At 41.9% G+C, this 15,057-nt stretch overlaps 1 protein-coding gene across 3 annotated transcripts in view; it reads left to right on the forward strand.

The window, feature by feature from the left end:
• The first annotated feature begins 1,670 nt into the window (after nucleotides 1-1,670).
• Nucleotides 1,671-15,057, forward strand: part of RBFOX1 (RNA binding fox-1 homolog 1) — an 861,472-nt gene continuing 848,085 nt past the window's right edge. For 2 of the 3 annotated variants that reach the window (XM_040574360.1, XM_040574366.1), the window contains exon 1: nucleotides 1,671-1,782. In XM_040574360.1, coding sequence (XP_040430294.1) covers nucleotides 1,780-1,782 — 3 coding nt within the window. In that variant the 5' untranslated portion in view covers nucleotides 1,671-1,779. Of the gene's footprint in view, nucleotides 1,783-14,455; nucleotides 14,488-15,057 lie in introns of those variants that run through there. The other variant, XM_040574385.1, reaches the window with a different exon arrangement.

Here is a 15,057-nt window from a genome sequence, read left to right on the forward strand (position 1 = left end):
CAGGAAACTAACGGGGTGGATTTAAAGATCCATTTTGGGGTCTTCCAATGCAATCAAAAGGGATCAACCAGCCTGGGTCACGAAGTGGGACATGCATTATCAGAGAATCTGGTGCAATAACTTGATAATTTAGATTTTGATCCTGAAAATGCATGCATGGCTGACTTCATACATCTCAGTAATCTGACAGATTTAAGCAGTTTGGAGCTGAAGGTTTCCAGCCCTTAGTTTAACAGTTTCATGTATGATGAGGAGTAGAAAATTCTGAATTTACTGCTTAAAACAACCCTGCTCCATGAACTAGTGTGACTTGGTACATTCCTGAGCAGTCCCGCTTTCAGTACTTAGGGGAACAAACGTCACTCCTGCTACTTTAATAAGTAGCAAAAGAAACAGGCCAAGCCCCAAGCCACGAATAGAAGTCCTGGGTTACAGGTATTTGTGTTTGAGCTACTTCTGTGTATGTCGTCTGTGCAATCTACAGTTGAACTTAAAAATACTGTGGCTGTATTTATTTTCAGCACAGATGAAAGAATTTATAAGTACATTACTCATGGAAAGCATTTTTTAAATAATCATATTCTCATATGTTTAGGATTTGAAGCTGGCTTCCTCACATCAGCTGCACTATTATTACCGTTTTCCCTTTTAATTCCACATACCTAAAGCCACCCCCTACTCCTAAGCCACGAGGGGTAGCCTGTCTTGCTCTAATCCTCAGAGCACCCACGTGTGATTGACACAAGTGACACGTTGAATTAAATCCCAGTGGCATTAATTTATCAACCGGAGGTTGCGCAGCACAAAGATGTTTGATCATTACAGAATTAATGTATTGGAAAGGACGAGCCAGCGTTCTGGCGGGTCTTGATGTTTATTTTTTTATTTTTTTCCCTCAAACTTTCTCATGAAGGGCTCCTGCCAGCGCGATACAACGGCAGTCCCCGCGCTGAGGGACGCGGCGATGCTCTTCTCACTAGCTGAGCGCTGGAATTGGAGCAGGACGTGCTTTCCTTCGGCCGGGAGGCGGCAGGCAGAGATGCCCGCCTAGCGCCAAGGGCACCCTTCTGCCCAGCGCCTTCCCAAGCGGCGCTTGGCGTCGCTTCTTCGAGCCCCTCGCCGGCTTCCCGCACCCACAAGGGCTTCGGCCGCCGCCCCAGGCTGCCGGGACAGCAGCCCCCAGGACCGGCCAGACCCCTGCGGACAAAAAGTTGTGACCGCGCCGCCGCCGCCGAAGCGAGGCGGTGCCGCCGCGCGGCCCGGCCGCGGCCGCTGCTCGCCGCCCCCCGGTGCCGCCGTGCGCGGCGGGGCCCCGCGGGCCGCGCCTCAGGGAGCCGCCGGGCACCCGGGCGCCGCCGCGCGGCCGCCGAGCCCGGCCGCGGAGCCCCCGCCGGGCTTGAAGGTCACCTCCGCCCGCTCGCCCCGCTCCGGAGCCACTTTCGGCGGAGGCTGGCGAGAGGCAGCGCCTCCGCCCACAGCCGGCCAGGTCCCTGCCCGAGCGCCGCGGGGCTCCCGGTGGCCACGGCACAGCGCAGCAGCGGGAAGCCGCCCGCTTCGCTCGCCCCCTCCACCGGCCGCCGCTGCCCGCTCAGCCCGCGGGCGGGCCGGGGGCTCCGCTACCGGGCGGCGGCGGCGGGGGGGGCGCGGCGCGCAGCCGGGAGGGCGGGGAAGGGCTGAGGCGGCGGCGGCGGCGGCGGGGAGCCGCGTCCCGCTGCCACTTTCCCGGCGCGGCCGCTGGCTTCGGACGGGAGAGGCGCCGCGGTCGCCGCCCTCCTCTTTATGGTGAGTTCGGTCGCGGCCCCGCGGAGAGGGGATCGAGGAGGGGGGGCCGGGGCAGGAGGTGTCGCTCCCCGAAAGTTTCCGGGGCGGCCCGGGCGGGGGTCGCGCAGCCGGGGCTGCGGGAGGGAGCGAGAGGCGGCGGGGCCCCGGCCGAGCCCTTCACGGGGAAGGCGGGAGGGAGGCGGCGGGCGCGGGAGGTGGGGCCCAAAACAAGGCAGTGCGAGAAAATGGCCAGCCGGTGTTCAGGCGAGTTGCTGGCTGGAAGAGGGGAGATGCTCGGCTGCCGGAAAAGTACTTGCCTGTAAGTCACCGGTGGTTACCTACAACCTAGGCTATTCATCATTTCATTTTCTCCTGCATGGTTCCATCAGAAAGCAGGTGTCCGTGTTGCCTGCGTACACGTTCACTAGGTGAAGGCACACTACGCGTGTTTTACATGCACAGGTAGCTCCACCTGGGCTGCCGCTTTCAGCAGCAGCAGCACGCGTCTGCAGGTGTGACAGGGGCACGCGCTCGACATTGCCCAAATCTGTAATATGGCTGTTGGAGATGGAGCTGCCAACTTGCCATGGCGCACACAGATGGTGAGACAAATGCAGTCTAAAGTTTGAAGTGATTCACATCAGCAGAGTGTGAAAGATCTTGTCCAAATCTGCAACTTTTGTTTTTCTGCTCTGACTTGCAAATGTGACGTAGCGTGCTTGAGCCTCGCGTAGGGCAGCGATGACCGGTTTTTTCACTTTAAATAAAATGCAGCTTATTCAATGGGAATTGAATTTTAAGGTATAATAGACCTAGAAGATGGGGTCCCAAGAATGTAAAGTCCCTTCCTTCCCTTCTCATTCTGGACTTAATTAAGAGAGGAGATATACTGTGTGTTACATTTGTCATTTAGAAGTGTGAAAACAACTACATGCATGGAATATAAAAGTAGAAGTGAGATTTTTGCATTCTGTGGTGGAGATTGATGATCATGGAAGTATTACAATCTGAAATGAAGTTATTCCTCATTTCACAATCAAATAATTCTTTTTTTTTTAGAGACCAAACAGTCATAGCTGTTTGACAAAATGCCTATTGGGAAGAGTGGCTGGGATGGGGTGGGGGGGTGAGTTTTCCATGCCTATCTGAATAGATCATTTCTAAGAAAGTATTTGGTATCACATGCTCTGGTTATCAGGTTTACAGTAGCGATTTAGAATAGCTCAAACTATGGTAGTTTTAGCCTATTTTATTTTCTTTTACTTGAACAGTTTTGAATTCATGAGGTTTTGGGAAGCTATGTAGCATTTGTGCTTATGGTCCAAATTTGCTGAACTCTCAGGTAGGCTTTAAAGGCTTGGCTACCCAAGTTTCATTTACCATTTGTTCTTCTGGTAGATACAGTTTAAAAATATGTGGCATTTCCTGAAATGAAGTCTGTGTTTATAGTTGTCAAGACTGTAGTTTTTTTTTTTCTCAATTAGTACTTAGCTATCAGTAATATAGCTGACAAATATAATGAATAAAATGCACAGAATGCTGATGATTTTCATAGTTCTTGTAATTGCAGTACTTTGTGTTCTTGAGGCGCTGAGGGTGCTTTTCTGGCTTTCATAAAAAGATAGCCTTAAATGACAGAAATACTGGCAGGAGTCAAGTGTCGAGGAAGAGCATGGAATTGTTAATTCTTGGATTCATATTGTGATACTTCTCCAGTGTAAAATACGAGCATGCATGTAGGACTGCAAGGTTCGATTCACAGCACTGTGAATTATTGTAGCAGTGTCTGCTCTCTCTCCCTTACTAGCATGCACTGCTGATTACTGCAGAGGAGGGAGAATGGGATGTCTGTAGGCCACGGCTGCCAGTGCTGCTGGGTTTTGAAGTTTACTCTTAATTCCCAAGCTGCAGCCCTCCACAAATCCCCTTTGAAGCTAAAGCAGGGGATAGCAGGACTGAAGGGGACTCGGTCACTCGGGCAGGCAGTCTGTCTGCCCAGGGCATGACCAGTTTACACCTGTGTCATCTCTCTTGGAGGTTCGTGTGCTTCCTCTATGCCCCTTCTCCTTGCTTTAGCTCCTCCTGCTTTTGCTATTTGCTTATTTATTTCACCTCATGTTTTCTTCTTAGTCTATGCTCTTTCTTCATTTTTTCTTGTTCCCTCCAAACTGTCTGTCCCCCCGGTAAGCACAGGTAGTCCCTCTCTCAGTACTTCTTACTGCTTTCTGGAGGACCTGCTGCTTTTCTGCCAGTCCCACGTATTTGCTGACTTTTCCAGGTGGCCTGTGCCTTCATGTCAGGACAGCGCTGGCTGGGCATCCAGCTGTAGCAGCACTTAGAAAGACTGGGACCTTTCTTCTTCAGGAAAGGTATTTTGCCTGCATCTCCCCAGTCTTTTGTGTTCTCTGGAGATTAGTGACAGTGCAGTAAAAGTATTGGGTGTGTACATTTATATGACTCTTACTACTACTACTACTGACTAAAAAATAAATTATTACCATTATTAGTATTCTAGGAATAGGAGTGGAAGAAATGTAAGAACCATGTTTATCTGTTTGGTATAGGTTTTAGTATTGCTGGGTTTTGGTGAGATCACAAAATTGACTCTAGTGAAAAATAAACTGAGTGGATGTACACTTTAAGCTCCATGGATGGACTGTTCTTTTGTTGTTGTTGTTTGGTTGGTTGGTGTTTTTTATTTTTTTAATGAAAAAGCACTTGACATCATTATTATGGGTACATTTTAGATACTTAGTGCTCTGTAGCAATGATGTGTTTGTATATAAAGATATTTACTGATGCTGTTTATCAAGACATGGTAGAAAAACAAAATTACAATAAAGTATTCCAGTTGCTGCCAGCAGGTGAGTAACATGACAGAAATTCCCCCAAAGAGATATCCCTGCAGTTACTCACTTGGCCGTGGCGTCCTGCAGTGGAGGGGCTGTTTTGTGTCTATCCCTTCAGGTTGTTCCTGATAGAGCAACCACAATCCACATTACAAATGCTCACCCTAATGTGACATTGCAGGCAGAGGATGGGAAATGTGGTGGTGGTGTATGGTTGCAAATGTGTTTTCTGTATGAAGCCAATCTCTGTTTCAGTATGTGAATTAAGCAAGTTAGTGCTTAAACAACTTAAAAGGTAAGTTGGCGTTCCTGTTCTCATCTAGTAGCTTGGGCCTCGGTATGTGACATTTCCATAAGGTTTATGGAAATTTTGTTGGGCTTGATACTGTGGTAGAGGTAAAAATAGTACTTGTGGCCAGAAGTGAGCAATTAATAAGCAAAAATTACCATAAACGTCTCCAGGAATCATATACCAATACAGTTTTTAGGAAGGACTTAATGGAAATTGTATCCTCAGTCTCACTTTGTGTGGACAGGTAAGCTGCGTTTCAGACCAGAAGAGCTGTTCAGCATTCACTTGGTGTGGGCGAAGCTGTGGACAGAAGAGACCAATCGCTGAGTTCAGTAATTCAGCACCACTAATTTATCATGCTGTAGCTTTGAAATGGCAATATCTGATTTTTAAAACTAATTATCAGCATTATATACTGTGAAGATGGAATTCCCTGACCACAAGGAGATATATTACTTACAGTTGTGGAAGGCATATGTATGTTTAACATACAGTTTCTAAAAGCTGTATTACACTGAAAACAAAAAACAAAACCTACCTTAATTACCTTAATTGAGACTGATATACAATACTACAGCTTGAGAGAATAGAGCAGCTGAAAAATATTTTCTTTTAATGATTCATTTTGTGCATCTGACAGAACAGTGTATACATACTGTTCTCTTGTATCTTGTTCCTGTTTCATGTAGGAGGAGTCTGGAGATGCTCGTTTGTAAAAATAGTATGGGAGAAAAACTGAAGAGTTTGGAAACAAGTGAATAGGCAGGTCTTAAAATAGCAAACAGAAGATTAGGTGGTTATCTGTGATTGTGAAGTCATTGAAATTAGTGGCAGATCTACTATTGGCTGGATTGTGCAAAATTTGAATAAATAACTGCAGTATTTCTTGAAAGCAGAAAGATCCTATCTCTGAGGATCCTTTCACAAGTAATTAATGGGAACTCTTTATTTTTTTATTGTTGCTTTTTGTTTTTATTTTTTTTCTTAGTTGCACTTATTTATGTTAGTTTAATTCTTTTAAATAAATGCTAGATTTTTTCAGTACCCATCATTATTTTCCAGTGCAAATTCTTCTCAGAAGTGTAGTGCCATCTCTGAAACTTCACGTTCTGTGTTCCTGAATGTAGTATAAGTAGGTACTGATCTTACCACCTGTTCAAACATATGCATTTATGATTAAAAAGGAAAAGATTTATGAAGTTGTCTATCAGTATTTATTACACTTTTCATAACTGTATTATTTTGCTAAATTTTAATATGCCAAAATCTACAACTTACTGCAAATGAGATCATTTTATTTGTGTCCTTTTAGTTGATGTGCAGAAAAATGAAAGTAAACCAGAAGGAAATCTTACCTGACACAGGAGAACACTTTTGGGATGCTGGGATTTCACGGTGTTATATAGCAGCAGCACTGAAGCACATGTAACATTCTGAAGAGCACAACAAAGCAGTCATGTTTGATTCACAGTGTGGAATACAATTAGATATCAAGCAACATTGAATGCCAAAGATGTGCTTGTCAGACTTCAGAAGTTTTGTTTTTTTGCAAGGTAGGTGTAGTTTAATCATAGAATCATAGAAAATCCTGAGTTAGAAGGGACCCAAAAGGATCATCGAGTCCAACGCCTGGCTCTGCACAGCACAACCTAAGAGTTAAACCATCTATCTAAGGGCGCTGTCAAAATGCTCCTTGCACTCTGGCAGGCTCGGCCTCTGAGCACTGCCCTGGGGAGCCTGTGCCAGTGCCTGACCATCCTCTCGGTGAAGAAGCTTTTCCTAACACCCAGTCTGGGCTTCCTCTGTTCTCCTCCTGATTTTGTACTTTGCATAGAACCTCTCCAGAAGCAAGAATACTTGTAAGTGGAGTTTTTCATGAATATTCAGAAATTCTTGATTGTTTCTGAAGTTAATTTTGAAGTATGAACTGTTTGGCTCTTTTAAAGGGGAAAGTAACTGTTAGGAATTTTGCATGTTCCTTTCAGAAATGTAAAAAATGTTTGAAGATTCTGTGATAGAAAACACGTATACAATTCTAAAACTCTTGCAATTTTTATGAGGCTAGTTAAAAAACCACCACCAACAAAAACCCAGAACATTTTGCAACTTTGGATGCAGTTGTTAAAATCCTTTGTTTCCAAATAGCAGGATGGTATTGCAGCTAATTCTCTGAAAGGAGGAGGGTAAATACATGAATTCAGATTGACAGATGCCTTACTGCCTAGCTATGCAATACACTGCCTTAAAATTAAGACAGCTGTCGGGAGTGGGAAGCGCTGTACCATGAACGGGGAGTGTCAGTGCGAGGCTGACTGCAGTCACTCAAGCTGCTGTGAAAATCACTGAGCAAATTCGTGGCCATTAACGTAATTGTCATTCTACTTCAGATAGAAATGCAGGTGGGAATATTGTTACAGTAGGTAGAGCTGAGAGGCCTGGGTTGTGTTAAAAGGCAAACATGCAAAACTAAATCACTTTTAAGGTAAGTGGCATGATGGGGACTGTAGGACCAGATGCAGCTGTTTGTGGCCAGCGTTGCAAGCACTCCAACAAGATGCATATTCTCGTGGTTGACAAAACATCTGGGTTCAACCCTGCAGGTACAACCCTGGATAAAGTTCAGGGTACAAAACAACAACAAAAAGAATGACAAGGAAACAACATAATATATTTAAGCAATTGCTATTTTTAAACCTCATCATTAAACAAGTAGCAGTGAGAGCTAGAGGTAGTGAGTCTGGCTTCCTTCTGTGTTTTGTAGTTCACTGATTTTGAGTGTGTCAGGGTGCTAGTTGTGACTAAAACTTTTCCTTTATGGCATTTATTAGTCACTTTTCTGCTGGATTTCTAGCATTTAGCAATGTGTGAGTACATGTCGATGTACTCTTCATAGGGTCTTGCTCTTCTAATTGTTTGCTGTTCCACAGCATTTCTATGAATTTTATTCTCTCTGCATTCAGTCTCCTTTTTACACATGAGCAAATACTGTATGATCAGAACAACAAGAAGCCAGCCTGAAAATACATTTTGTTTCCTGAGAAGTTCAGGAAACAAACTTGAGGTAGAAAATTTCAACTCCGAATGTGTGCTGTTCTGAAGGCATCCATATGTGAAAGTGTGGGTAGAAATATTTTAAACTATTATTTCAAATCAAAGTTTTCTTAAAGCAGTTGTAGAGAAGTACACAGGTCGAATAAAATCTAGTCTTACTGGGCAGTTGTGTTAAAAATAACAGGAAAAAAGATTTGATATATTAAAATCAACACCATCATCACATGAGATAAAAGAGCAGTGAATTTGGATGTACTGCCCTGGTGAGAAAGCCCAATGCTGTTGCAGTTGGCTGGTTTACACCTAGGTTGCTCTGTGGTCTGTCTTTGGGGTATTTTTTGGGCTTGCTTTCACATATCTGTAGCTCACACATGAGAAGAAACATGCAGAAAAAGGTTACACATACAAACTATCATCTTACAAAAAGTGACAATACAGTGTGGAGTTTTGCATTTTGGTAGAAAAAATTCATGTTAAGTCTTTAATGAACCACAAACAAGCCTGGATCTTGAAATGTTGTGTAATAGTCTTGCTGTCTTGAAAAAACATGTCTCCTATATCTCTGTTCATTGTATACAGACAGTTTACTTTACAGACGTATCATGGCTGATGAACAGGCAGTACTGGTCCTTGGATAGCCACTTTTGGAGTTTCTGTATTTATCTTGTGAACTTGTTGTTTTATTAAATAGGTCTTAGATGTCTGATTTTTTTCACCGTATGTTGTATGGGATCAACATTTTATAGTTTGAGAAGAGAGAAACAGACAATATTGAATGGCACTGATCCAAGAAAAAGGCTTGGCATTCTGTGACAAAGCCAATATTGATATTTTTGTCTGCCCTGGCCAAAAAAATGCACTTTTCTTACAAGTATTGTTTTTTGATATAGTAGTGGCAAAACCAGATAGATTTTTTTTTGGGCTGCTGGTTGAAAATAAAACATAATAATAACTGTGGGTAGCAAAATAAACACTCAAGATAAACTCTTACATTTTTCTTACAAAAATAGGGATTATGCAATGTTATGGAGCTATTTCCTTGAGCAATGAACTTGATGGTAAATGAAGATCCTGTCAACAGTCCCTATATAAAATATAGAATACCTTATGAAAACACTCATTGCAGAATAATCTTCCATCTTCAAAGTTAGGTAAATTCTGTAAGCACTTTGCCTTGGGATTGCAACATACTGTGTTGCCTGGACACAGAACTTAGTCTGGCTTCTTTGGTGGGAAGGACGGAGAAAGCATCGGTTCAAGTCATGCTGTCGCGTTGTTGTCTTTGTTCAGTGGCACAGGAAATAGTTTGATGAAATACTGTCTTCTGCTACAATGAAACTCTACGCTAAAGCTCTAGGCTAAAAAAAAATTCTCACTCCACCACAGACAGTCCACTCCGTGTGTGAGTAGTTACTTAAATGTCCTTTCCTCCAGCTTCTGAGATGAACTGCCTAAAATGTCATCTACCACATGGTGATACCCAGTTTAAGTCTGCAACAATATAAATGCTAAGAAAGTCCCAGAGTGCAGTTTGAATTGAGCGACACAGAGTTACTCAGCAGGAAGATTAATGGATCTAGATATCCTCCTGATCTTTCCGTGATATTAGACCGTCTTTTCCCACTTCTTAATTTAGGACACTCTCCAATGGCTTCTTCACTTTGTGATGACCTCTTCTCTGTTGCCATCGTGATAATATGTTAGTCTGCAGCTGCCTCCACGGGGGACCGATTGGGTTTCCCCTGTCATTACAACTATTGAGCTCCTGCCAATACAAAAATTGACTATATTGCATGTTTTGCACACTTGCTTCATTGTGAATGTCCTCAACTTAAATAAAGGTTATTTCATTATTACTGGTTTCCAATCTCTGATACCTACCCGTGAGCTTTGTTTATGTTTTCATTCCTTTCTTTGTTTTACAATGTTGCTTTCATTTTGGTCAATGCTGAATCTGTTCAGAATCACTTACGATTGTAACCAATTATTAAGTATTTTATGGCATGATGGGAAACATCAGCGATAGAGCCCTGTTGTCAGGTGGAGCAGGTCAGTGCCTTATTTGTAGCCCGCTGCAAAGAGCACTTTGCGGTGCGATGGACAAAGAGATCCTTTTGCTTTGTATAAGCCTTATTCAAAAATCCTATCTTCTTTGATATGGAAGGCATGTTTTACTCCTCCCACTGTAAAACGCCTTAAGATCAGTCAGCTTTGGTGCCGATAGGATCTTTCCTCCTCACTTTGTAAACTGTCATATCCAGTGAATGAGCTGATGAATCAGAGCTTGTTGGGACATACTGGTTCAAATGAACAGAATGATACAGTCATAGAGTTTGGCCTCCTTATCATTTTGGGTAGGGTTCGGTTTTCAGCAATTGCCATTATTGCAGCAAAAGTATGTATTCAACTCTTGGTGATAACACTTCTGAGTTGTTTCCCCTATAATTCGGTTAGCCTGAGGTTTTCCGTGTTAAGTCAGGTTTCAGCCTCTTGTTTTGATCTTGCCTTGAGTTAACCCAAACTTCATTTCATTGTATCCAGATAAGATATGTATGTGGTTGCAAAGTGAGTGGATTTTCAAAAGGACTTAAGGGTTCTTAGAAATCTCATTATGTACAAAATTGCCTGCAGAGAAACCTAAGTATGTTATTATATCTAGATGTGAGGTGCTTATTTGATGTTGTGTGTCAGGAGTGCCTCCTAATAGCCCTGTGCAGTCCTGTGAGGTTCTGTAGGATTGTGCGGGCCCCCTGGAGACAGCTGGCAAGTACAGTGAGGTCGTGGTACCTTCTCGGAGGTCCTGAGCAGCAACACTGTCTCTGATTAAAAGAATAATTTATTTGTTTGTTTCGGTCTTTTTTGAAAATATTTTAAAGTGATCACATTTAGGAAGATACAATTTCCTTGTAAGCTCTATACAAAATATATAACTTATCAGTAATACATGATACAGAACAAGACAGTAAACGATAAATAAAAACAAATAGCTAAAAATTACACATGACCAAGTCATAAGAATGTCTTATTTTAAATAAAAATGCCCATCCTTCTGTTCCCGGCGCCCATAGTATTGTTCTAGTTTCTTTACAAATCAGACCATTTTGGCTTTTGCACTTTTTAATCTTAGGTTTTACACTGAGAGCTCTGTCAAATTTGCTTGCTACAATGAAGAGAAATGGAAAGGCTTTCCTGGTCAATTTAAAGTTTTTTTCTTCTAAAAAAATACACTAGTCTTGTACTATTTATATATTACAGTCTCCATTTGTATTTAGTAGAATTATTTCTACTTTGAAAGAAAAAAAACAGATCTTTGCAGACGTATCATGTTAGCCTTTTTAATATGTGTATTCCCTAAATGTGGCACTTTGCCAGTTCAGATTTTCTTTTTTATTCTTCTCTGTTGGTTCTGGAGCTACCAAGGTAGAAGTAGCAATTAAGTTTTATTTTTGCTAGCCTTGCAGCCATCTAGTTTTGCTAAAACTGCTGTTTAGCAAAAAGGCAAGGAAGGAAGGTTTGCATGAGGCATTGTAATAACACGGGGGTCTGAAAGAGCTATTGTTCTGAGAATACAAGAATTCAAAATGCTTTGAACGTCTATGTATTTCTTTTCATAGTTTGTTGCTCTCAGTTTGCCTCTGACAGAAGTTGCAGGGGGAGGGCTGTAACTGCAAATCACTGTGTCGTGCACAATGTCTGATAGACTGACATGGAGAAACTTACTTTTTTTTAGGTTTTGTCAGCTTTGTCAGTACTTTTACAGTGGAGGAATAAATGATGAAGGGTAATAGAACGAACAGTTTGACATACACGGTAAAATACCTTTTGAAAGAACATCAGTGCACTGCTGATGAGCATCAGTGGCACATGTGAGTAACGTGTTGCTGTAGTCACACACGTGAGCACATGCATAAACAACGCACATTGTACACCAACAGGTATACACAAAGTACCAACGTGTTACATATTGTACCAAATCTTTTGTGTCTCCTCCTCTAAATGTCCGGTGTCTCTGACCTGTGTTTCTGATGACAGCAGCTGCTTGTATTTAAGGCTTATCCTGTATCAGTTGGCTTTTAGAGGAAAGTTGCCATAGGACTCTCTCTTGGCCACTTTTCAGCTGCCTTTTGTGTAATTACCAGTAGTAATACAGGCAAAAATCACGTCTCTGAAGAGTTAATGGTGATGCAGATACTGGTGACTTCATTCACTGCTGTCAACTGGACTGGAGTAGTGAACTTCACAGCGGCTGCCACGGAGTTAAAATTCGGATTGTCTTGAAAATGTGATGAACTGCGGTGCAGCCGATGTGTGATTGACACTGTATGCCTGACAAATACTCCTCATTTGGCGCGGTAGGTTGCTGCTCTTGTTGCTTTTTTTTTTGCATAAAAGAACAATAATTGGGCATGAGTATTCTTAGTATCAGTGTTGTTTTATAAGGAGTGTCTTAAAACATGTGCAAGTTTTAATAAATGTTTATTGTAGCCAATTTAATGCTTCTCTATGTTAAAAGCTTTGCAAGCAGGCTGAATAAAGAAAAATAAAAGTCCTGATGTCGAGGAAAATTTTTTCTTTCCATATTTGTCCTGAGGAAAAATTAGCAAAATAAGATGTGAATCCAAACTTCTAACATAAGTAGGAATTCTCCTACTGGATAGTGATTCTACAATAGTTTTTTTTTTCCTGCTAAAGGCATTAAATATTTTATAACTGATTTATACAAGAAGCAGGAATACTGGAAACTAATTTATTACATCAAAGGTTTTATTTAGTTTAGTTTTCTCAGGTGATCATATCTTTCAAGTTGCTCAAGAGTCGATTAAATACAAATTAGACTGAAATCTTGATTGTCCTAGTCCTCAGAATAGTTTGTTATGAACTTTCATGGTATGTGATAGCACTGTCCATAAGCAAATAATACATTCAAGTAAAGAAGAACTCAAGAGCAGTGAGGCCGGGTGACAGGCTCTTCATTTCCTACTTGTTTTCTGACTTTTGTTTGTCAAAATCCAACTATTCAGCACCTGTGGTCTGTTAGCAGAGGGTTATGCTTTGCCTGTGAATGAATGCTCTTTCCAGGGCATAAATGGATGCATCTGTGCTATAGCTGAGGTAAATTTTCACCAGTAAATTGCCTTCATTAGTTCTCTAAATGTGTTTAAATCAAAAACACTGCACTTGTCCTATTGGTAGTTCTTAGGATTATGGTGGTGGTGCCTTCTAATAAGGACATCCACCTTGACATAAAAAAGACTTGCTGAGTTATGCAGTACCAACACCTCCCATTGCAGTTAGTGTTTATTTTGCTTTTTAAAATGCTGTATATTTTGGTCTCAAATTTCGTCTTCTTTGAAGATCTCCAAAGCTAATATGGTTAGTGCTAGAAGCAGCTAAAGAGCTACAGATTTTCTCTTGTTTAAATCAAATGGAAATAATATTGATCATAACAGGGAAGAGAAACACTGTTGGTGTCTTCTAATTGTTTATCATTTGGGCTCCTCTTGTTACTCCCCCCTTAGTTTTGCCAATACACAACAGAGCAGTTCAGAGTAGAGCTTGAGACATGAAGCATCTGTGCTCTTTGAGTCGTCTGAATTGCTAAGAATTGCTGGTCTTTTTTTTTTGATGCATCAGAGCTGATATTTGTGCAATGGCTTTGGCAGCAGCATGTGTTGGGTTGACTGGGGAAAATCAGTGGTCCTGTGGTCCTACAGTCAGAGGGTAGCTTTGGGGAACCCCAGATGATGTTCTTTTTACTCTTTTTAAACCCTTTTTAAAGAGTAGAAGGATTTTAGGATTTTAATACCACATTCCCCCCCCCCCCCCCTTTTTTTTTTTTTTTGTTTCTTTTTAAAATCTGTTCTGCTGATGTTTAATATATAAGAATTTTAAATAATTTAATAGAACTGTCTCAAACAAGGAAACTGAAGGGGAATTCCAAGTGAACTATTAGACCTTGACGCTTCAGCATGGGTAGGCCTTCCAGACGAGATGCTGAAATAGTAAGGTGCCTCGTCTTAGGACTGTGGAAACCTGCACACCTGTGAAAGATGCACAAACGGGATGAAAGACGGATCACAGAATCCCAGAATGGCCATGGTGGGAAGGGACCTCTGAAGATCATCTAGTCCAACCCCCCTGCCAAGCAGGATCACCTAGAGCACGTTGCACAGGCTGATCCAGGCGGGTTTTGAATATGTCCAGGGAAGGAGACTGCACAACCTCTCTGGGCAGCCTGTCTCAGTGCTCTGTCACCCTCACTGTCACAGTATGACCTGCGTGTTTCTTATGATAGTTGAACATGTGAATTGGATAGTGTCTGCCATGGAGTATGTGAGTAGTTTGGGTCTGATGAAATCAGTTATGAATTACTTGCTCTTATGCTGATGCTGTACACGGTGCAGAAATGCTTATGGCTTCATTATTGGGCCTCTCTGTGTTTCAGTGGGGCTGTCAGCTCCGTCCCCTGGCAAGCTATAGGGCCCGCGAAGACTTGATTTTACATTCCCATTTACTGTTTGCTTTGCTGGAAAGGTTAGTGTGTACTGCTGTCTTTCTCTATGTAGAAAGTTGCATGAACTGTTGTTTCATGGCTGAGATGTACAAATGTGAGCCAGACAAGCTGGTACTGCCTCTGCTTCTCAGGAAAATGTATTTATTTTTCTACTGGGCTGTGAAGTTTAGTTACACATTTGCAAGGAAAAGAGCTGTGTATATTTTCATTTTTAAAAACTACTGCTACTTCTTCTAACCTAGACTAATTAGACTAGTTCTATAATCTACGTCTAGCCTAAGAAATACGGCTGCTGGTTTGAACATCTAATAAAATACACAAGTGCATACAGTGAAAATACAGACAAATTATGGTTTAGAAAGGTGAATTTGGTGTTTTTATATTTCCTTTCACATCTTTGAAATTCAGTGATATGTATATATCTAATTAACTGTCAAAAGCGAGTGACTTTACAGCTGACTGTTGGCTTGGAAATGCAAAACATTAAGGACTGTATTTAAGATTTCCACTAAGCACAGCTCGGCAAATTGTTCATATTCTATGCTTTGTATCACTTTTTCTAATACTAAATCTATGCCTCTAGTATTTGC

This window comes from Cygnus olor, chromosome 15 (assembly GCF_009769625.2).
Source record: "Cygnus olor isolate bCygOlo1 chromosome 15, bCygOlo1.pri.v2, whole genome shotgun sequence".
NCBI lineage: Eukaryota > Metazoa > Chordata > Aves > Anseriformes > Anatidae > Cygnus > Cygnus olor.